Here is a 23,307-nt window from a genome sequence, read left to right on the forward strand (position 1 = left end):
CAATATTCCCCTGGTCGGGGAACTCCAAAAATTGAAAACTTTAAAACCCACGAATTTTAAATGTGGGAGAATTTAATTTTTGCTAGGACCTAAATTAATTAGATTTCTGGCTTTAACATTTTAATTTATTTTAGCCAGAAATTTTAGTTAATTGGCTCATGAGGGGATTATTAATTTTTCAACCCTCTAATATTTAGCGATGGTGTGTAACTATGAGGGATCACACACTAAATATTTTTACATGAAATATTAGATTTCTAACCCATGAAGGGGGAACACCTGTTCGTTATAAACCCTCAATAATTACCCATTTTTGTGATACAAAATATGATCTAACCAAAAGTTAGAATTATTCCCAAAATAATCTAGGACTTGTAATAAAATAATCTAATCAAATAGTTAGAATTATTCCCAAATCAATTTTACAGAGACTCGATAAATAACACTAAGACTTATTTAAAATCCCGATGACAAAATCCACCCTAGCTTTGGGGTGAAGCTGGAGGGAAAAACTCTGTCGATCATCTGTGTTTAGAAACACACATGAATCCGTGAGACTAAAAACCTACTAGGATAGAAATCATCATCAAAAAAATAAATTTACCTAGGTTGTCACTGTTGAAGATAGTGTAACTAGGTTCGGTCTTCATAATGACATAATCTTTGTATTCGATGTAATAAAACTTAAAAGGAAATAAATTATTTTTGTAATCTTGCTACATGGGTTTCATGAGCAAGAATTGTCTCTAGGTAAAAGACTTCTTCTTGATGTCTTTAGGATTTATTTTTATGTCAAAGAATCATGTCATGATTCCATGTAAATGTACACAAGTCTTCGACAAGTGTAGCAACCCTCCAAGACCAAGATCAATGCCTCAAGAACAAGCACAAGAAGTCTGTAAACGAAGCATTAAGGAGATGATCACGTCGGCTACAAAGAAATATGAATTAAATACATAAATACAAGTTATGTCGACTTGGTATAAAGACACATCGGTTCATGAAGTTATGTCGGCTCACATATGAAGCCTCACCACTATATATACCCATGAAGGGTCAGCTCAAAAGCATAGAACTTCGTACTTCTCTCTCTGAAATTTCAGGTAATGAAGCTACAGTAAGAAGCCGTAGTCAAGGTATGTAGCCGCAGCCTTGAGGAGATGATGCCGCAGTCACAAGGTAGCCGCAGTGAGACGAAACTGCAGGCATAGAAGAGAAGCCGCAGTCAAGGCTTCAGATGAGACAGGGAGCCACAGTAGGGTTTGACTGCACCTTGTCTTGGGTTTTTAGGTGCAATCATGATTGTGGATACACAGTGGAGCAGACAGGATCTTAGTTGGATGATTATCCTCAGCTCAACAATGTCTCCATAACCCTGGTAAGCCGCAGTGATAATATGATCAGTCTTGGATCCATAACAACGAAGGAGCATGACAAATTTGGTGTGATCATAGTCTCGACTTATCGCAGTACAATCAAGGTATATGTATAGTATGAGAAGGATCTCAATTTATTAGATACCGCAATGATCCTAGATCTTTGTCTCGGCATAATTATTCTCTGTAGATATCATAGTGTTCAGATCTTGTAAAAGCAACATGCTTCGAGGAGCAGTGACAAGGATCATAGTCTTGATCCTGATTTAATTGCAATCACAGTAATTATAGATCATGATCATATATCAGTGATCTCATTGACTCAGAGGATCTCAGTGCAGCAAGTGATCCTGGTGATACTATTATAAAGGCATCTAAGCTGCAACAGTGATGAAGATCATGGTGTTGCAACAGTAATGAAGAGCATGGTGTTGCAACAGTGATGAAGATCACAATGGTGATGACCTCTGTGGTGCAGCGAAGAGAATGATCTCAGCAGTGACACGAAGAGGATTGATGGCTTGGTCTTGGAGAGGCAGATTGTGTCAAGGGTCATGGTCTTGGTATTCGTCAATGGAATCTCTATAAGAAGAATTTACGCATGGGTTTTCCTCTCCAAGAGGGAGAGGTTTTGGCCCTGGCAGAAAGCCAAATCATTTGTGTTCTTGTCTCTTTTGGTTTTGGTAGCAGTTTGATGAAGTAATCAAATACACTAATAATGAATGGAACATCTAACTATGATAAATTGTTTAAACACTTCACAAATTGTTATCATGTCAAAGAAGAATCACCTTAATATGCATGCCCTAAGATTCTTCAACATGGTATCAGAGGGATTGGTTCAACAGTCAAAATAAGGGCAGTTAAGAGACATTCAAGAATCAAGACATCCAAGCAAGCTAAAGATCTACATCTTGATCAAACCTTGGATTAAAGGATCAACCTACAACAACAGTATATAGTAACAAGGATTGTTGCCTATCCGTTCAAGGAGATAGTCTTCAACAACAAGGGTTTTGGAGATCTACAGTCGAAAGGATAAAAACCTTCAGGATTCATACCAACAACTTTGATGCCTCCCACAGTCTCGGTCTACAACATGCCACTATTCATTTCTATAAAATCTCAGTCCTGAAATCTCGGATTCTCAGAACTTATATATTTGAGGACAGCTGGAATGGGCAAGCACTCGTTATAGAAGCCATACTATCTGATGGACAAGCAACCTCAATTCGAAGCTGCATACTACAAGGTTCCAGAAGTACAATTATATCAACAGTTTGTATATCAAGATAACTTCCTATCAAGGATCTCATCCGGTGGAAGCATCAATACTGCCAAGGTGAAGATTTCATCTTCACATCTCAAGTAAGTATTTTCATTAATCATTTTTTCTTTGAAATGACTTCATGAATGCAAGGAGATCTATAGGATAGACGAGTTATCTTGCATGGAATAAAAGGGATTGACAGAATCCTTATAGAGAAGGGAAGTCAGTGAACAGGTCTCCCTTGAAGTCATAAAAACTCTTAAGGTTCTATGAAGTAAGAAAGGAGACATAAGAGGATATACTCTCTGAGATGAAGTGCAGAATGGGCCAAGGAATGGAGAAGTATCTTCATTGAGAGATCTGGGAAAAAGATGAATGGATAATCATCATTGATAAGCAAGGTGACAATTGTTTATGAACAAGAAGATCAACTCAATCAACAGTTTGCGGTCTCTATGCCAGACAGAGAAAGGTAAGTTGAAAAGATTCAACTATGTGCAAAGGAAGGATTAATAAGACAAAACAACACTATGAAAAGATTATGAAAAAGGGTTCATATCATCTGAAGGATAGAGGAAGCTAAAGGGAAGAGGGAGTAATAGATTTCCAGTATGAGTGAAATGACATCCCTCTCAAATGGGTCCTATCAGAAGTCCTGATCATGGTAAGAAGATGCATCGTGGCATCATGAAAACAAGAGCTCGTATGAATCATGGAGGATATAGCTCTTGGGAATCTCGTTGTACATTAAAGGAAAGGAAGATCTAGGTCAGAGGAAACATTTGCCAGATAGGGATATACTAGATCCTGAAGGATCTCTGATAGAGATCTCAGCGGAGGATCTCATAGTCCGGGAAGGCAGCAAATGTTTCGTCAGGAATTCCAACTTTTGGAAATCATGAGATGAAGGACTGATGACAAATCAAGGGATTGAAGATCTGTTCAATCAAGAAGGTTGCAGAAAGTAGCTTGATGGAGGTATGTATACTTGTAATTGTACTTGCATTTGATATTGTGATGTCGTGTTATATGGTTGTAGGTTAAATGGATCAAGCATGATCAAAAGGGAAAGGATCTCCTCCTCTGAAAGGATGCAGAAGGACATAAGTCAGACTAGATGAAATCAACATAATATGTATGAGGAAATTGATGACCATTGAAGAACTATGAAAGCTCTTGGGAATGAGAAGAGGATGGAAGAGATCGTGAAGCATGCAACCATGATGAAGGCAGTCAACATCTAGAGGATCAGGAAGACTTGACCAGGAAACCTCCCGGAATGATGTGAAGACTCTGATGGAAGTCTGAAAAGATGAGGACCCTTGACAACAGATATCATTGGGAGATGTGTCAACATGTATGCAGGATGAATGATGCCTACAAAAAGATGTCACTGGAAGAAGGCCATCACCAAAAGGTAATATGTGATTTTTTTTGGTGTCTGACCTTTTGGAAAAGTTTGGGTATGTGTGCAGGATCAAGGAAAGAAGAGTTGTGAAGGATGTCACAACTATGTACCTTGTGATCCAGAGCAATCACTGTTGAAGGAAAGTGAAGACATATGAGCTTATGAAGGAAGCCCCAGATATGAAGCCAAGGAGGATACTTTTCGGAAAAGAAGGAATAACATGACGAAGGAAAGTAATGGATGGCTGACCCTACATGTGAAGAAATTGATGACATTGAAGTCTTGAATCATCAGTCAACTAGAAGACCCTATAAAGCACTGATGATAGAGTCCCTGTGTAAGAGGGAGCTCTGGGAAGTTCCTATGAGCGAAGGAACTCAAGCAAGTTTCTGAGTAAAGAAAAACTTGGAACTCGTCCCTGGTTAAGAGGGAGAGTTAGACACAACATTCTTGTCTTCAGTTTGGAAGAAAGAATGGAGGATTGTGTAATCATCTGGCATCCGACACTCTTTGAGGATGTGGTAGGGCATCCAAGAGTGGGCAAGAGGACCGATATTCTTGAGGGCTGGGAACCCAAGATGAGAATAGTCCTATTAGGGCATACTCAGAGAACACCCGAGTGGGTATGACCTTAAGAGAGACAATGATGATGTGTTATGAATATAATTCATAACAATTAGATAAATAAAATAGATATTAATATTAAATAATTAAATATTATTTAGGTTAAATAGTCATTAATTAAGTGAAAAGACATGTCTAAAAGACATGCCCATTCACGAAAGGTCACCTACGGAGGTATAAAAGCAGGGTCCTCATTGTAATCTTATATCATCTTATACATTATATATATATTAATAAATTATTATTTTAAATATCTGTGTGTATTTTAACATTCAAGCCTACAAGCTATCAGTGTCTTGCTTCAACATAGTTTTTATGCTTCAGTGGTATCAGAGCCATGGCGCACAATATAATGATGCGAGCCTTTGAACGTAGTTCGCCACATAATGTGCCATTATGTTCACATCCTGATTACGTTGAGCAGTTTGGTGAAATTCAAGAAGCATTTCAGCATTTAGAAAAGTCATATGCAAAAATTAAAGCATGTCGAAGGGAAATCGATAATTGGGAAGATGATAGCGACAATGAAGAAACGAAACAAGATCAAGATGAGGACTATCTTGAGAAACAAGGAGATGTACAATATCATATCAATAAAGAAGTCGTCAATGAAAAACTACCATCCATGACTCTGGAGAAAGAGCAGACTATTGTAGATATTGACAATGAAAGGATATTAGATTTTTCCTTGTTTAAAGAAGATGTCAATAAAAATCTACCATCGGTGACTCTTGAGAAAAAGCAGGTTTTTGAAGATATAGAATCTATAAAAAAGGATGTAAAACAATATAAAATGAATGAACAAAATGAGACTCGAGAGACTAATCAAACGAACAACAACCTAAAAATTTACAAAGAATGTAAGGAAAGATTTAATAATGATGAGACACCTATGAACAAATTTTTTAAAATCAACCATGTAAGTTATAGGAATTTCAACTTAAGCTGTGGTCTAGTATATGTTGCCGAGCAAGGGCACATGCTATCAAGTGTTCCTTCTTTTGCGATCATTAAAAGATTTGCAGGGAAGGAAATTACACAAGTTCAAGATTTTATATCTGTTTTGTCTAAGCTATCACCCGGGGCGCGGGTTCCGTTAAAATATGTGAGCCCTATAGATCACCATCGAATTAAGTCTCTTTTGGTTACTGTTGATAGACATAAATGGTATGCAACCCCTCAAGTCTACACTCGAGATAATCTGACTGGACTGTGGGAAAGGAGACCTGCGATTACATCTTGGGATGCACAACCACAAAGGTCATTATCAAATGGAGAAACACAACCACAGGTGTCATTATCAAATGGAGAGGTTAGGGATGCATCTAAAGTCATTGATAGCATTGTTTTAAATATGCCATATTCCAAAGCTCCTCTTGTGGAGCAACTCCTTGAACCAAGCCTTGTTAGGGTTTCGGTCACAGTACCACCAAGTATTTTTACTGATGCTCTTGAAATTAATTATTGTATTGGAACATGGCTTGTGATCTATAATTCTAAGACACTTGGAATAGTTGCGGTTGACAAAAATACAGTGCCCATTTCTGTATCAGATATTGTCATAAGGTTTCGTGCGTACCCAATTGAGATACCTGGAGATGTTTTGTTTGTGCACCCTGTACACAACTTTGCATTAGTAGCATATGATCCTGCGGCACTAGGTCCATCTGGGGCTGCAGCAGTGCGTGCAGCTGCCCTTCTTCCTGAACCTGCCTTGCGTAAAGATGATGCAATATATCTTGTTGCAGTAAATTTATTGAGTCTACAAGAGCTCGAGCCAACCGAAAGGCCCATATACAGTAGCGACGACGAATCTCACACGAGCCCCATTGAGGAAGGACACTCTGATGACGACGACGTTGTCATTGGCGAACACTTTACCTTCGGCTTGTGGCCATATGGAGAAACTGTTGTTCCCTGGGGGCATTGGCCACATCAATTTTTTCTTCAATTGTTGGGCCATTGGCCACCTGCGCATCACCTGCTCGATGATGATGATGATGGTGACGACATTGTCATTGAGGGAGTTCTTGAATTTAAAAACGACAACACTGGCGAGGATGGAATTGATCCGGATACCTTAGCACGAATTGTTCAGAACGATCTGCTACCTCTGCGTATAACAGTCCAACCCATCGATGACGGCTGTCATGTTGCCACACACTGTCCGTTTCCATGGTCGGCTCCCACTTCGTGCACCCTTCCTCACTGTCCACCTCAGCCATCAATTCCCAATGTCTGCAGCAGTCAGCGCTTCACCGTTCAGCACACGGGCAGTCGAAGGCACAATTGTTTACGTGGCTTCAAGGTGAAGGGAGGTGTTTTCGCTGTCTCTGCAAGCCGAGGCCACGACCAAAACAAGAACCAGGAGCCATTATTTAACGAGAGTTCACGGTCAAGGTCAACCAACGTGACCCATCAGAGCGTGGCGTCGCTTCTTTTTTAAAAATTCGATCATACGATTATCAAAAAAAAAACTATATAATATATAGCTATAGTTATATATAATATATATAATTAAATAATAACTATATTATATAATTACAATTTAATTAATTAATATATTTTAATTAATTAAAAAAAATTGAGTTAAAAAAATATAATTAATTAGAGTAAAATCTATCTATATATATATATATATATTTTAGACTCGTTAAAAAAAATATAAAAAAATTATTATTATTTAAAAAATCCAAGGAAATAGTATTGATAAGCTACATGACGAATCGATGATGAGACGACAGACACTAAGGAGAAGAAAACCCCCAGCGTTAAAGATTTGAGGACAAAGCTTTTGAAGGAAGAGGCTATATTATGAATATAATTCATAATAATTAGATAAATAAAATAAATATTAATATTAAATAATTAAATATTATTTAGGTTAAATAGTCATTAAATTAAGTGAAAAGGCATGTCTAAAAGACATGCCCATTCATGAAAGGTCACTTGCGAAGGTATAAAAGCAGGGTCCTCATTGTAATCTTATATCATTTTATACATTATATATATTAATAAATTATTATTTTAAATACCTGTGTGTATTTTAACATTCAAGCCTACAAGCTATCAGTTTCTTGAATCAACATAGTTTTTATGCTTCATGATGCGTGTCTATCAGTCATAGGGTCTCGCCAACATTGTGTGCTCTGATCTAAGTGAGAGACAAAGCTGTTAGTCAAGGCCTTGCTAAATGGAAACAATGTTGGTTCAAATGATGCTATAACAGATGGATTGCAAATCCGATTCTTCTTATGAGAAATTCTTCAAATTGAGAAGGACCAAGTATCATTATGAATACCTACCTAGTTAAGAGGGAGTGTTGAAGAAAGTGTAACTAGGTTCGGTCTTCATAATGACATGATCTTTGTATTTGATGTAATAAAAGGAAATAAATTATTTTTGTAATCTTGCTACATGGGTTTCATGAGCAAGAAGTGTCTCTAGGTAAAAGACTTCTTCTTGATGTCTTTAGGATTTATTTCTATGTCAAAGAATCATGTCATGAGTCCATGTAAATGTATACAAGTCTTCAACAAGTGTAGTAGCCCTCCAAGACCAAGATCAATGCCTCAAGAACAAGCACAAGAAGTCTGCAAACGAAGCAATAAGGAGATGATCACGTCGGCTACAAAGAAATATGAATTAAATACATAAATACAAGTTATGTTGGCTTGGTATAAAGACACATCGGTTCATGAAGTTATGTCGGCTCACATATGAACCCTCATCACTATATATACCCACGAAGGGTTAGCTCAAAAGCATAGAACTTCACACTTCTATCTCTCTGAAATTTCAGGTAATGAAGCTGCAGTAGCTGCAGTCAAGGTATGTAGTTGCAGCCTTGAGGAGATGAAGCTATAGTCACAAGGTAGCCGCAGTGAGACGGAGCTGCAGGCATAGAAGAGAAGCCACAATCAAGGCAATTAGCCGCATTCAAGGTTTCAGATGAGACAGGGAGCTGTAGTAGGGTTTGACTGCACCTTGTCTTGGATTTTTAGGTGCAGTCATGATTGTGGATACACGGTGGAGCAGACAGGATCTCAGTTGGATGATTATCCTTGGCACAACAATGTCTCCATAACCTTGGTAAGCCGCAATGAGAATATTATCAATCTCGGATCCATAACAACGAAGGAGCATGACAAATTTGGCGTAATCACAGTCTCAACTTATCGCAATACAATCAAGGTATATGTATAGTATGAGAAGGATCTCAATTTATTAGATACTGCAATGATCCTAGATCTCTGTCTTGGCATAATTATTCTCTGTAGTCATCACAATGTTTAGATCTTGTAAAAGCAACATGCTTCGAGGAGCAGTGACAAGGATCATAGTCTTGATCCTGACTTAATTGCAATCATAGTAATTATAGATCATGATCATATATCAGTGATCTCATTGACTCGGAGGATCTCAGTGCAGCAAGTGATCCTGGTGATACTATTGTAAAGGCATCTAAGTTGCAGCAGTGATGAAGATCATGGTGTTGCAGCAGTAATGAAGAGCATGGTGTTGTAGCAGTGATGAAGATCACAATGGTGATGACCTCTGTGGTGCAGCGAAGAGAATGATCTCAGCAGTGACATGAAGAGGATTGATGGCTTGGTCTTGGAGAGGCAGATTGTGTCAAGGGTCATGGTCTTGGTATTCGTCAATGGAATCTCTATAAGAAGAATTTACGCATGGGTTTTCCTCTCCAAGAGGGAGAGGTTTTGGCCTCGACAAAAAGAAAAATCATTTGTGTTCTTGTCTCTTTTGGTTTTGGTAGCGGTTTGATGAAGTAATCAAATACACTAATAATGAATGGAACATCTAACTATGATAAATTGTTTAAACACTTCACAAATTTTTATCATGTCAAAGAAGAATCACCTTAATATGCATGCCCTAAGATTCTTCAACAGTTACATACATTTGTCTTACTAGGATCATTTACATTAAAAAATGCAGAATGGGTTTACAAATCTCCAGTGTACATATAGCTGATAATGATGAATTTGTGGATCATCTGATTGCTCAGACATGATGGACTTCCATGCGCGAATAAATGTACAACTATGGGGTAGTTGACATGGAGTGGTCAACATCTGGCTCTACTTGGGGACATGTTGCTTTATCGAAGGAATGTGAGAATCCAGAATCTGCACCCAAAGAAAACACAAAATGACATAAGTAACATGCATCCAAATATAATCCAAAAAATAATCATATAACATTATATAAAATGGAAGCTCTGTAACAATTCTACAAACATGAAATGTAAACTTAATCTAAGAACAAAAATAAAATGCTAAAATGACAAGGTGTAGGGTTAGAAATACAATACAGAGGATGCCCTATGGCATCAAATGTCATCTTTGAAGAATAGCTTGAGCATTTGGCCATTTTCAGGTAAGTCAAGTGGTTCACCATCCAATCTGCTCAAGTGGAATGAATTTGGACTAACAATGCCTCGGATGATATAAGGTCCTAACCACAAACTATCAAATTTCTTATGCTTTCCTAGCTTTTCATTTTTGCGATCCCATAGTAAAACCATATCTCCAACCTGAAAAGATCTAGACCAAGAAGATTTGTCAATTCGTAATGTTAGACTGATTTTTGCATATACTATCAAAAGCTTTCCTATGAGTTTCATCCAACTCCACAATATGATCGATTCGGTTTTGGACAACATCTTTATTACTAGAAAAATGCTGAAGGAGTTGGTACGCTGGTAATTTAAGATGGATAGGTAATGTCACATCCATGCCATAGACAAGTTTAAAGGGACTTTTACCAGTAGCTTTTTTTTAGTTATCTTATGGGCGCATAAAGCATACTTGATTTTGCTATCCCAAGACTGCTTGTTATCTGCTAGTATCTTCTTGATAATGGTTATAAGATTCTTGTTACTTGATTCAGCCAGGCCATTACCCTGAGGATAGTAGTTAGACGAATGAGATAACACAACGCCATACTTAAAACAAAAAGATGAAAACTCTATAGAACTAAAAGCCTTTGCATTATCAATGGTGATTTTAGTTGGGACACGAAATCTAGTAATAATATGATTTTCAACAAAATCCATTATGACCTTTTCAGTGGCATTCTTAGCAGGAATGGCTTCAACCCATTTAGTGAAATAATTGGTAGCCATCAAGATCCATGAGTAGCCATTGCTAGAATTTTCATGGAATTTCCTGATGAAATCTAGACCCCAATGCTGAAAAGGTGCCTCAACAACAATAGGTTGTAGGGGCAGGGCAACTAGCTTTTGCTTCCCAGTGAACATTTGGAAAGCTTGGCAACTTCTAACAAATCTATGAACATTAGAAAAAATAGAAGGCCAATAGTAACCAGCTCTAAGGATTTTGTGAGCGGTAGTTCTAGCAGTGTAATGATCAGTACAAAATCCTGAATGAATCTCGGAAATCAACTAATTAGACCCTATCTCATCAACACATCTAAGTACAATGCCCTCAAGATTTCTCCATCCAAGGCCATCCTTCATAAGGCAATACTTAGTGGCTTTTAATCTAAGAGCCCTTCTCCTATGAACAACTAAATGGTTAGGACATGTAAGATTTAACAAGTAGTAAATAATATCCTTGTACCATTCATGCTCTCCTAATCTTTGCAGCTTAGGGGAAGATGAATCGTTAAGACAAATCAAACCAAGTGATTTTTCATTTCCCTCTTTCATCATTTCAGCCAAACCTTGACCTTTGACCAACTTGGTGGGTCTAATCTCTAAATCATATTCTTGAATCTTAGTAACCCACCTAGTATGAGTCCCTAAGCATTGAATTTGAGTCAATATATCTTTAACAACAGAGTGTGGGACAAAAGTAATGATCTTGGAATAACCCACATAAGTCCTGAAATGCTTAAGAGATTTAACTAAGGCATAGGCTTGCTTTTCCATGGGAGTATAATTTAATTCAGAATTCTAAAGCGCTCTGCTCATGAAAGCTATAGGCTATTTGTGACCGTCTTTATTCTTTTGTAACAGGACACCAACTATGGTATCTTCAGAATCAAAAGAAAAAATCATGAAGTCCTTTGAATAATCGAGACTAACTAAGACAAGAGCTTTAGCAATAACACCTTTGATCTCTTGAAAATCCCTTTTGCCATCGTCTTTCCATAAGAATTTAACATCCTTTTTTCAGAAGACTTTGAATAGGCTTAGCTATTTTTGCATAGTTTGGAATAAATCTTCTAAGGAAATTGGTTTTCCCAAGAAAAGATTGAAGGGATTTGAGATTATGAGGGAGAGGAATCTTTTGGATTGCCTCAACCCTCTCAGGGTCAATCTTGATCCCATCCTTGGAAATGATGTGACCAAGCAACTTCCCTTCTGTTACTCCAAAAACAGACTTAGTAGGATTCAAAGAGATTCCAAATTCTCTGCATCTATTAAAAACCTGCCTAAGATGACCTATATGACTGATACAATTCTTAGAAAAAACCATAAGATCATCCTGATAAATTTCAATAATTTTACCAATTAAACCCTTGAAGGCATAGTCCATAGCCCTTTGAAAGGTAGCCCCAACATTAGTTAACCCAAAAGGCATTCGAATGTATTCAAATGTACCCCATGGTGTGGTGAAAGTAGTTTTGTGTCGATCTTCTTTCTTAACCCAAACTTGATTATACCCAGAGAAAACATCTAGCAGGGACATCATTCTAGAACCTGTTATCCTTTGCAACATAATCTCCATGTTTGGCAAAGGGTAATTATCCTTCTTACATGCTAGATTAAGGTTTTTGAAATCAACACAAAGTCTAATTGTTCCATTCTTCTTTCTAACAATCACCAAATTGGAACACCATGGTGAATGCCTAGTTTGAGCAATGATTCCAGCTGTGAGCATTTTTACAAGCTCCTTTTGGACTAAGGGGGCCAACCTAGGGTTTATCTGCCTAAGCTTCTGATGAAAGGGCTTAGCATTTTCATCCTTTAAAGGGATAGTGTGCTCCATGACATCTTCCCTATAACCTTTTAGCTCATCATAAGAAAATGCTAAGACATCCTGATATTCATGAAGTAAATCGATTATCTTTTTTCTTTCTTCCTTACTAGTACCCTTACCAATTTTAACAATTTTATGGTCACTAGGGGTACCTATATTTACTTCAATAAATTTTCTAGGATCCATCTTATTCTCTTCTCCTTTCTTTGTGGCATCATGCTGATCAAAGTGTTTCTCTAAGGCAACAACATTCTTGGGAGTAGGATTTATAATATCTTCATAGTCATCAGATCCATCCTCCCTATATCTTACCCGGAAATTCTCAAACTCATCCAAGTTATTTAAAAAGTGAATCACTTGCTTTTCATCATAAAAAACTTGCCAATGCTCTAAGTTATCTAGAACAGAAGGTCTGAAAATAATTTCCATTTTAATCTTATCCTTCACTAATTCATCAGACAACTGCAAGGTAGATGCGGCTACAACAAGATCATCGACCAAACTATTCTGCTCTCTTGGGATAGCTTCGAGGTCAAGAGCGTCAAAGTATTCCAAAATATCCCAGACTGCATTCTGATAGTTTCTCAATCTCTGATTCTTACAAGTAAATTTATTTTTAACTTGCATGATAACAAAATTAGAGTCTCCCTTAATATGAAGCAATTTAACCCCTAAGCTCTTTGCTAACTCAAGGCCCAACAACAAAGCTTCATACCCAGTCACTCTGTTGGTTGCTCCAAATTCTAATCTATAGGCAACTTTGAAAACATGCCCCAGGGGAGACTTTAAAACAATCCTAACACCTTTACCATGCCTAGATGATGCACCATCGAAATGCATATACCATACTTGACTCTTCAGATCACTTATCTTTTCATCAACCTTAACTTCTGAGGGGATTATGGAATTAGACAAAATAGCGTAATTCCCCAAGTCAGGTTTGTCGGTGATCACCTCATTATGGGGTCTCTTAGGATCTTCCACATGGAATCTCCTTTCTAGCTCCCTATTTAGTCTAATGAACCCGAAACCTCTAGGAGAAGGAATCATAGCATATGACCAATTCATTTGGATACTTCCTCCTAGATCAGAGGCCCATTTCCTAGACAATAGCATACCCCAAGCATTAGGAACATCAACTACAACTTGTTGGAAATACTAAGAGGGGGGGTGAATCAGTGTTTCTTACTATTTATTTTTTAATTGTTCTAGTGATTGCCAACAACCTATATAGATATGTATATGTATACACAGAACACAGAAATCAACAGTTGAATTTAATGCTTTTATTAAAACTCAAGACAGTGCAAAGAAATAAATACAATATAAGTATAAATCTGATTGTGAATAGTTGCCAAGCTCCAACTTGGACTTCAGTGAGGCTCCAACCTCCAGAGCACCAACTCTGTTTTGCAGTGGTTCTGCACTTAGGAGCACCTACCCCAATGACTTCAGTCCTGTTCAGTTCTGAGGCTCCAACCTCTTGGGCTCCAACCCAACCTTGGTATAAACAGGTATGCTGCTGCACTCTATTCAGCTGAGGTTGTCTCACTCCTGCTCTCCTGCCTCTGCTGCTTCTGCTGCCTCTACAGCCTCCGCTGCTTTTTCTGCCTCTTTTGCCTCTGCTGCTTCTACTATCTCACCCTCGGGTTCTTCACCACCATAACCGCCACAACAGTTCTCTGTTTCCACTGCTTTATACATTCCCGTGCCTTTGTCCATTCGTTTTCGCTTACACCGTCTCTTAGGCTTCCTCCTCAGTCGCTGTCGTTTCCTCTTACTTGCTTGATCTTTCAGCTTCCCTCCTCGATCGTTGTGACCTCCTTTGATCACCAGAACCCCACCTTGGACCGCATTCGGTTTTCACAGGGAAACAAAGATTCATTTCTGCCAGATATTGAAGTCGAACAGGTAGAAGAAGTTGCAGGCATGTACATATTAAACGGAGTGCAAGCCATTTTTCACAGAACCAAACCGTACCTTTAAATTGTACAAGTCTAAAGAAACCAGAAAACCCGTCTTAAACGTTTACCTCTAAGATGTAAGTATTACCTCACAATCAAATGCGATGAGCTACAATTTCCTTTTGTTTCTGTTTTATTCCAAAAAAAAACACGTAATCGCGCCCATATTAGCCTCTGCTGCATTCGCAATCGCAGCAGTTGATCACCCTCATCCAATGGTTCCCGCGTCGCTATGGCCTTTTGCTTGCACATTAAACCTCGTGCAGCTCCTCACTGTTGATTACATTCACCGCTTGATCTAACGGTGATCGCGCCTCCCGCCTTTGTTAAGTGCTCACGCGTTAACGCACGATCGCGGCGGTTTTGCGCCCGTCACTTCAGCCACGTGTCGCGCATTAACTGGATCGCGCGGCCATATACGGAAACCGCCTTGGGCCCAAAGGCGGTGCGGGGAATACCGCCCGCTCGTGAAACTGCCTGTCCCCTGGCCGTTAACCTCCACGCATCTTTCACGTGCGATGACCGTTGGATCCACTGCTCTTTGATCCGACGGCTCACATTCATCATCAGTGGATTCTTCTTTTTCCACCAGTTTCTTGCCAGGAAGTGATTTTCTTTCCCCCGGCTTAGCCTTTGCAGCTGCTTTATCAATTATCACAGGTTCAGGCTTCACTTGTTTCGCACCATCTTTCATTAACTCAGGCTTGGCAAGCCTCGCTTCTCTTTGGCCATTTTCCTTAACACGATGCATCAGAGCCTGAGCTTGTCGATCATCATCAGAATCAGAGTCTGAGTCATCATATCCTCCCATTCCACCGTTTGATTCTTCTACAACTGTGGTATAGCCAATGAAGAAGACGCTTCCTGTGGTGCAACTGTGTGAAAGCTTGAAAGGTTTAGAAAACATAATATCCAACGAAAACTGGTTGCATTTGCCATATGTAAGTGCACCAAGCACAACTTTCTTGTTATCAACATGAACATTGAGGAGAGTTCTCTCCCTTTCCTTTGCATTTTGAATCTCACCTAGGGCTGCCTGCGATAAGTGGAGATATTTACCATCTCCAGAATCATAGCTCTGAACCTCCCCAGGTTTTGCCTCCACACCCCAAAACTCCATTTGATCTGAAACCCTCTGCTCGATTGTTTCGGTTCAACTCCTAACAAACGAGGAACTCTATTATAACTCTGTTTGCTTCTCTCGTCTCCATTGGCTCTTCTGGTGGCTCTGTCTACTCCTTGAATATTGCCATATTGACATCAATGACAATCCGTGTCCAACAATCTCCCCCTTTGTTATTGATGGCAATATTCTTCTGCTCTCTCCCCCTTTGACATCAATGGCAAAGGAATGCATATGGACTCCCCCTGTCAAACTGATCCCCCTGTCCTGCTGCGTCTTTATGAATGAACTTGAGTGATGATAAAGAAATAACTCCCATCTTTTGACACAGATGTTCGAATGCTTCTCGAGGAAGAGGTTTTGTGAAAATATCAGCGATCTGCTCCTTTGTACTGATATATTCCAGGATGATGTTTTGTTTAGCTACTTGCTCATGGAGGAAATGATACTTGATTGGTATGTGTTTGGTCCTTGAGTGCATCATTGGAATTTTGCTGAGACTGATAGCACTTGTGTTGTCACAATAAACGGTAATTGGTTGATCTGTACATACGTCGAGATCTTTTAGAGCTTCCTTCATCCATAGTGTCTGAGTACAACAGTGTGCTGCAGGCTGCAACAATATACTCGGCTTCGGTAGTGGATAATGATATGGATGACTGTTTTTTGCTAAGCCAGGATACCAAACAGTCTCCTAGGAAGAATGCATTTCCACTAGTGCTTTTCCAATCATCTATACTTCCAGCCCAATCAGCGTTGGTGTATGCAGTTACAGTCAGTGTTGAGTCCTTTGGGTACCAAAGACCGAAATCCGATGTTCCCTTCAGATATCTGAGAATTCTTTTTACAGCTAATAAATGGGATTGTTTGGGAGAAGATTGAAATCTTCCCACCATTCCTACTGCTTGCATTATGTCTGGTCGTGTAGGTGTTAAGTATAGAAGGGCTCCAATCATTGACCTGTAATGAGTTGCATCTACTAGAGGGGAGTCATCATCTTTGCTCAGTTTGCAGTTTGTGGTCATAGGTGTGCTCATGGGTGCACAATCCTCCCTTCCATATTTTTTGAGCATGTCTTTCAGATATTTGGTTTGAGATATACACAATCCTGCTCTAGTTTGAGATATTTGAAGTTCAAGGAAGTGGGACAGCTCTCCTATCATTGACATCTCAAACTCTTTTGACATGTTTTGAGCAAATTAATGGCTCATTTCATCATTATTACTAGCAAAAATCAGATCATCGACATAAACAAGAGCAACTAGTAACTTACCTTGATCTGTCTTTATGTATAGATTGCTTCTAGCCACTCCCTTTTTGAAGCCTTGTTGTTGTAGATAGTGATCCAGTGTTGTGTACCAATCTCTAGGAGCTTGTTTCAACCCATATAAAGCCTTTTTCAACTTACAAACTAAGTCCTTTCCTGCTGTTAGACCAAAACCTTCTGGCTGCTTCATGTAGACTTCCTCCTTGAGTTCCCCATTTAGAAATGCCGATTTCACGTCCATTGGATAGTTTTTGAATCTTTTTGAGCAAGCAAATGCCAAGAACATCCTGATAGCTTCCATACGGGCCACTGGTGCAAATGTCTCTTCAAAATCAATTCTTTCAATTTGTGAATAGCCTTTGCAAACAAGTCTTGCCTTGTTTGTGATAACCTATCCTTCCTCATTCATTTTATTTTTGAACACCCATTTGGTTCCTATTATGTTTTTGTCCTTTGGACGAGGTACCAGCTCCCATGTCTTGTTCTTCTCAATTTGGGACATTTCTTCTTCCATAGCTTTTACCCAATGAGGATCCTTGCTTCTGCAAATGTTTCTGGTTCTATCATAGATAGGAGGGCAATGACTTTTCTCTTGGGTGTGATTGATATCCTTCTTCGGGTCTGCACACCTTCATCTCTATCGCCAATGATCTGCTCTTCTGGATGATGTCTTTGGACATACTTCATCTTTGAAGGGGTATTAGGTGGTTCTCTTCCCTCCTCTTCTTCTTCATCTATTACTTCTTCTTTAGGTTCTTCTTCTTCAATGAGAGAGTCATCTTCATGTTCTTCAATTTCCCTTTCTGAAAGATCTTCATCAACCTTTACATCAATGCTTTCCACTATTTTCTTCAGTTGATAATTGTAGCACTTGTAAGCCTTGCTCCGTGTAGAGTATCCAAGAAATATCCCTTCATCAACCCGAGAATCAAACTTTCCGGGTTTATGAAGCACTTGCTTCCAAAGATATTGAAGTACTTCACTGAAGCAGGTCTTCCTTTCCATAGCTCATAAGGAGTTTTTCCACAATTTGGTCTTAATTGAGTTCGATTTAATGTATAGACAACTATCCCTACTACTTCTCTCCAGAATCTAGGCTGTAAGTCTGCTGCTAATAACATTGTTCTTGCCATTTCTTGGATTGTTCGATTTCTTCTTTCAACTACCCCATTTTGCTGAGGTGTTCTGGTAGCTGAGAATTCCCTTTTAATTCGATGAATATTACAGAACTCACTAAACTCGTTTGATGTGAATTCTCCTCCTCTGTCTATTCTGAGGCACTTAATTTTTGAATCTTTTTCATTTTCTACAAGGGCTTTTAGATTATTAAAACACTCAAAAGTTTCAGATTTATACTTTATGAAATATATCCACATCATTCTAGTATAATCATCAACAAATAACACAAAGTACCTTTCTCCTTGGAGTGCTTGCTTTCTAGTTGGCCCACATACATCAGCATGGATGATCTCTAAGGGCTTCGATGTAGAGTGTTCCTTTGTCTTGTGGCTGATTCTGGTCTGCTTTCCATGTTGACATGGACCACATACTGCTTGATTTGGTTTGAACAGCCTTGGGATGTCTCGTACAGTTTTTATCTTGCTGATATTGTTCAGATTATTGAAGCTTGTATGTCCAAGTCGCTTGTGCCACAACCAACTCTCATCTGTCTGACTCAGATAGCATTTATTTTCTTGAATCTTGTTCAGAACGTAAATGTTGTCTGGTGTCCTCACCCCTTTTGCCACAAGTTTCCTTGAGGCAGAGTTTCTTATTTCACAGCCTTTGGTGCTGAAAACAACCTTATGTCCTTGATCACAGATTTGGCTGACACTCAAGAGGTTGTGTTTGAGTCCATCAACCAGCAGAGCATCTTGAGATTTTCCTTTTCCATTGATCAGAGTAACTGTTCCTTTTCCTGCAATTCTGCCAGATCCGCTTCCAAAGGACACATTCCCTTCCTTTTTGCTTAGTGAGACAAACTTCCTTTTGTCTCCTGTCATGTGTCTGGAGCACCCACTATCTATAAACCACTAGTTTCCATTATTTTGAGCATATAGAGCCAGGCCGCATTTGTCCATGCTGGAGTTCTTGCTACTCGTCTTTCTTCCTTTGAGTGGGCAGTCTTGTTCATAGTGTCCATTATTGTAGCAGAAAGAGCAAATCAGATCAAATTTGGTCAAGGGATCAAATGAATTAAAGGTTTTGATTTGTCCCTACCTTTTGGGGGCATATGAGTTGATTATTCTATCCTTTAGCTTTGTCTTTTCACTTCTGCGAGCCATACAATGTCTGGCTTGATGACCGAAGTTTTTATAGTGAAGGCAGTGTCCAAGAAAAATGGTTTTGTACTTGTTAAAGCAACCACGGTTTGAGTCGATTTCCTTCCTGGGAATTACTCCTCCCTTGTTCTTTGGATTTGAGATGGACCCTTGGTGGAGTATAGGTTTGTATTTGCTGTAGTGTCCATGATTTGACTCCACATTCTTCTTTGGAGTAATTCTCTCTTCATTCTTGGGATCTGAGGTGCACTTTTCATCTTTTGGATTGCAGGAAAGTGCATTGGCATAACTTTTCGCATTATTCGTAGTGCTTGATAATTCTCCTTTGAAACCTATTCCATACTTGTCATGTTGAGGCTTTTGATTTTTTTGAATAGTCTCAAGTATTTGAGAGCTTTTACAGGCCTTTTTAATTTGCTCCAACTCCTTTCTCAGAGACACTATTTCGGTCTCGCGTTCTGTTAGCGCTTGAATTTGGCCTCAGGTTGAAAAAGACAAAATCCAAGGCAACATCAAACCACTTAGCCTCGTAGCTAGCCCTACGGGGACAGGAGAGGGCTCTCTCCGGGTCTATCTCGGCAAAAGGTCTTCAAAGGGCTGAGATGACCAATAAAGAAAACTGATTTTAGGCTAGTAAACTGATGGGGAAAGTTTGATTTTAAATTTTTAGGGTTTTGTTGGAAAACTGAACACGACAATTTTGAGTGGCGGGATGAGACACAGTTTTTGCAGAGGTCTTTTTGGGGAAAGGTAGGAGATTGTCTTGATGCCTTTGAAATAAGTGAATGGATAGATATGACCGGTTAGGAGCTAAGGAGAGCAAGAAACCATCGAGAGTTCTCCTTAAACAGATGAAAACATAGATATTAAGCAAACTTAAAGGCAGAGCATAGAAACCATGAATTCTACCTTAACACTTCATTTACTTAATTTGCAGAAGAGAAGAGTAGGAAATTGTTATGCTCTTAACCTGCAAAGCGATACCCAAACATAGAATTTGCGAAGAAAAGATACCGAGAACACAAAATATGCGAAGAAAATATACCCAGAGCACAGAATAGCAATGATTTTATTATCCAGAGAGAAATGTTCACAGGCCTCTTCGAGGGGGCAACCTCCAATAGAGCAGAGCTCGATTACCAAACAAGACACGATACTCCTCGCAGGGAGTCTCTATCCTTTATATATGACTCATACATGCAATACCACGAGCCAATATCGTGGATTTTATTAATACCATCTATCTAATACTACCGCCCATTTACCATCTAACTAATACTTCCGCCCATTTGCAACTAACTGTGGTCCCATCATTAATTGCGGGTTAACCACTTACAATTATTAATATGGGCTTTATTGACTCTTGACTATGACGTGATCCCATGACATAAATAAGGGGGTTAGGGTGGGACCCTAACATGCCCTCCCCCTTAAGACTAGCCTTGTCCTCAAGGCTGAAGCTGCGGAAACTGCTGAAGAATAGCGGCTGGTTCCCAAGTTGCATCTTCCGGCGAGGTGTCTTTCCATTTGATTAGGACCTCCGTAATCACGCGGCCACGCAGGTGCTTGTCTCGTGTGTCTAGAACTTGTTCAGGTTGAAGCCAGATTGATCCTTCTTCATCCAATTCAGGTAGACTGGTTTGAACTCGGCAATTGTTCCCAATCACTTTCTTGAGGCACGATACATGGAAAACTGGGTGGATTTTTGCTGTAGGTGGCAAAGCCAGCTTGTAAGCCACTTCTCCAATGCGCTGAAGTACTTGATATGGTCCGTAGAATTTTGGAGAGAGCTTTTGACAGCCCTTGTCTTTGAGTGATGTTTGCTTATATGGTTGCAGCTTCAAAAAGACCTGATCCCCTTCTTGAAATTGGCGCTCTGAGCGATGTTGGTCAGCCTGTTGCTTCATACGGTTCTGAGCTTGATGAAGATTCTCGTGCAAGTGGGCCAGCATGGTTGCACGGTGTTGTAAGAGTTGATCCACTGCTTGTACCTTGGAGCACCCCGTGAGATAAGAAGTAGGGGACGGCGGAAGTTGTCCATAGACTGCTTCATAGGGAGTCATTTTGGTGGTGGCATGATAGTTGGTGTTATACCACCATTCCGCCAGAGGTAACCACTGTGCCCAAAGGTGTTGTTTTTCTGAAGTGAAACACCTAAGGTAGGTTTCTAGGCATTTGTTGACGGCTTCGGTTTGACCATCTGTTTGCGGATGATATGAAGTACTGAGTTTGAGTTGAGTGCCTTGTATTCTGAAGAGCTCATGCCAAAAATTACTGGTGAAGATTGGGTCGCGGTCGGATACAATCGAAATGGGCATGCCATGCAATTTGAAGATTTGATCCATGAAAGTTTGAGCAACCAAAGTAGGTGTGAATGGTTGGGGTAGAGCGCAGAAATGAGCATACTTCGATAGTCGGTCCACAACCACCATGATGACTGATTTGTTCCCAGACTTTGGAAGACCTGTAATGAAATCCATGGAGACCTCCATCCAAATTGACGCCGGAATGGGCAATGGTTGTAATGTGCCTGGTGTGTTGACGGTTTCCCCCTTGTGGCGTTGACAGTCGTCACATTCTGCTACAAAAGTAAGGATGTCCTGTTTCATGCCGGTCCAAAAAAATGATCTTCTGGTGCGAGCGTATGTCTTCTGAAAGCCCGAATGTCCTGCAATGGGAGAGGAGTGCAATTCTGCCAAAATGCGACTTTTGAGGGTGGATGTTGGTGATATGACGACTCTGTCCTTGTAGCGAAGAATATCATTCTGCCACGAGTAGCCCTTGCTGGAATTAGGATCTGCCTATAATTGAGAAATGAGTTGAGAGAGCTCAGGATGTGAAAACCATTCCCCGCGAGCCTCTTCAATCCAGTCTGGAATGGGGAGGGATATTGCGAGCAGAGTACTTTCCTCCTCAAATTGGCGTGACAATGCATCTGCTACCCTGTTGTCTTTCCCTTTCTTGTAAATGATCTCATAATCATAACCCAGCATTTTGGCTAACCATTTATTTTCTTGGGGGGAAGATAGGCGTTGCTCCAAAAAATATTTAAGACTGTGATGATCTGTGCGGATTTGGAAACGTCGCCCCAACAAGTAGGGTCGCCAGATCTCAACTGCATGTAAGATGGCCATCATTTCCTTCTCATAGGTAGATTGGCCCAAGTTCTTCCCACTTAGTTGTTGGCTGGTGAAGGCCAGTGGTCGCCCTTCCTGCATTAAGACTGCTCCAATACCTGTTCCCGAAGAATCAGATTCAATGACAAATGTTTTGGTGAAGTCCGGTAGGGCTAAGACCGGAGTGGAACACATGGCTGTTTTGAGAGCGGTAAATGCCTGTTGTGCTTCTGCGTTCCAGAAGAAGGAATTTTTCTTGAGAAGTTGCGTCAGGGGCTTCGCTATGCGGCCATAGTTGCGGACAAATTTACGATAATAGCCTGTGAGACCCAAAAATCCTCTCAAGCTTTTCAAGGTCTTAGGTTGAGGCCATTCTTGCATTGCCTGGATCTTTTTGGGATCAACCTTGACACCTTCTCGGCCCACAATGTGGCCTAAATACTCAACTTCTTCCATGCCAAACGCACACTTAGACATTTTGACAAATAGTTTATGCTTGTTGAGCAGTTGCAAGAGGATATCTACATGCTTAAGATGTGCCGCCCAAGTGCCACTATAGATGAGGATGTCATCGAAGAAGACCAGGACAAATTTTCTGAGATATGGTCTGAGGAGGTGATTCATAAGGCTCTGAAAAGTAGAGGGGGCATTACAGAGGCCAAATGGCATGACTAAGAACTCATAATGGCCTTCATGAGTTCTGAAAGCTGTCTTGGGAATGTCAACTTCCTTCATGCGAATTTGGTGGTAGCCTGAGCGAAGATCCAATTTAGTGAAGAATTGAGCCCCATTGAGTTCGTCCAGCAAATCGTCAACCACTGGGATGAGAAATTTATCTTTGACTGTTAACTTATTGAGGGCCCTGAAGTCTGGACACATCCGCCACTCCCCATCTTTCTTGAGGACC

At 39.8% G+C, this 23,307-nt stretch overlaps 1 protein-coding gene and 1 pseudogene across 2 annotated transcripts in view; one reads left to right on the forward strand and one right to left on the reverse strand.

Moving 5' to 3' along the window:
- The window catches only part of LOC149162240 (putative methyltransferase PMT23), a 208,881-nt pseudogene that overhangs the window by 105,710 nt on the left and 79,864 nt on the right, over positions 1-23,307 (forward strand). The window lies entirely within an intron of this gene.
- On the reverse strand, positions 14,947-15,732 carry LOC149162242 (histone deacetylase HDT1-like). Its single transcript, XM_089437614.1, has one exon. It carries the CDS (start codon positions 15,730-15,732, stop codon positions 14,947-14,949), a length of 786 nt encoding a protein of 261 aa, XP_089293740.1.

This window comes from Pinus tabuliformis, chromosome 5_2 (genome assembly GCF_031772625.1).
Source record: "Pinus tabuliformis cultivar Carrire ecotype Pingquan chromosome 5_2, CPIR1, whole genome shotgun sequence".
Taxonomy (NCBI): Eukaryota; Viridiplantae; Streptophyta; class Pinopsida; order Pinales; family Pinaceae; genus Pinus; species Pinus tabuliformis.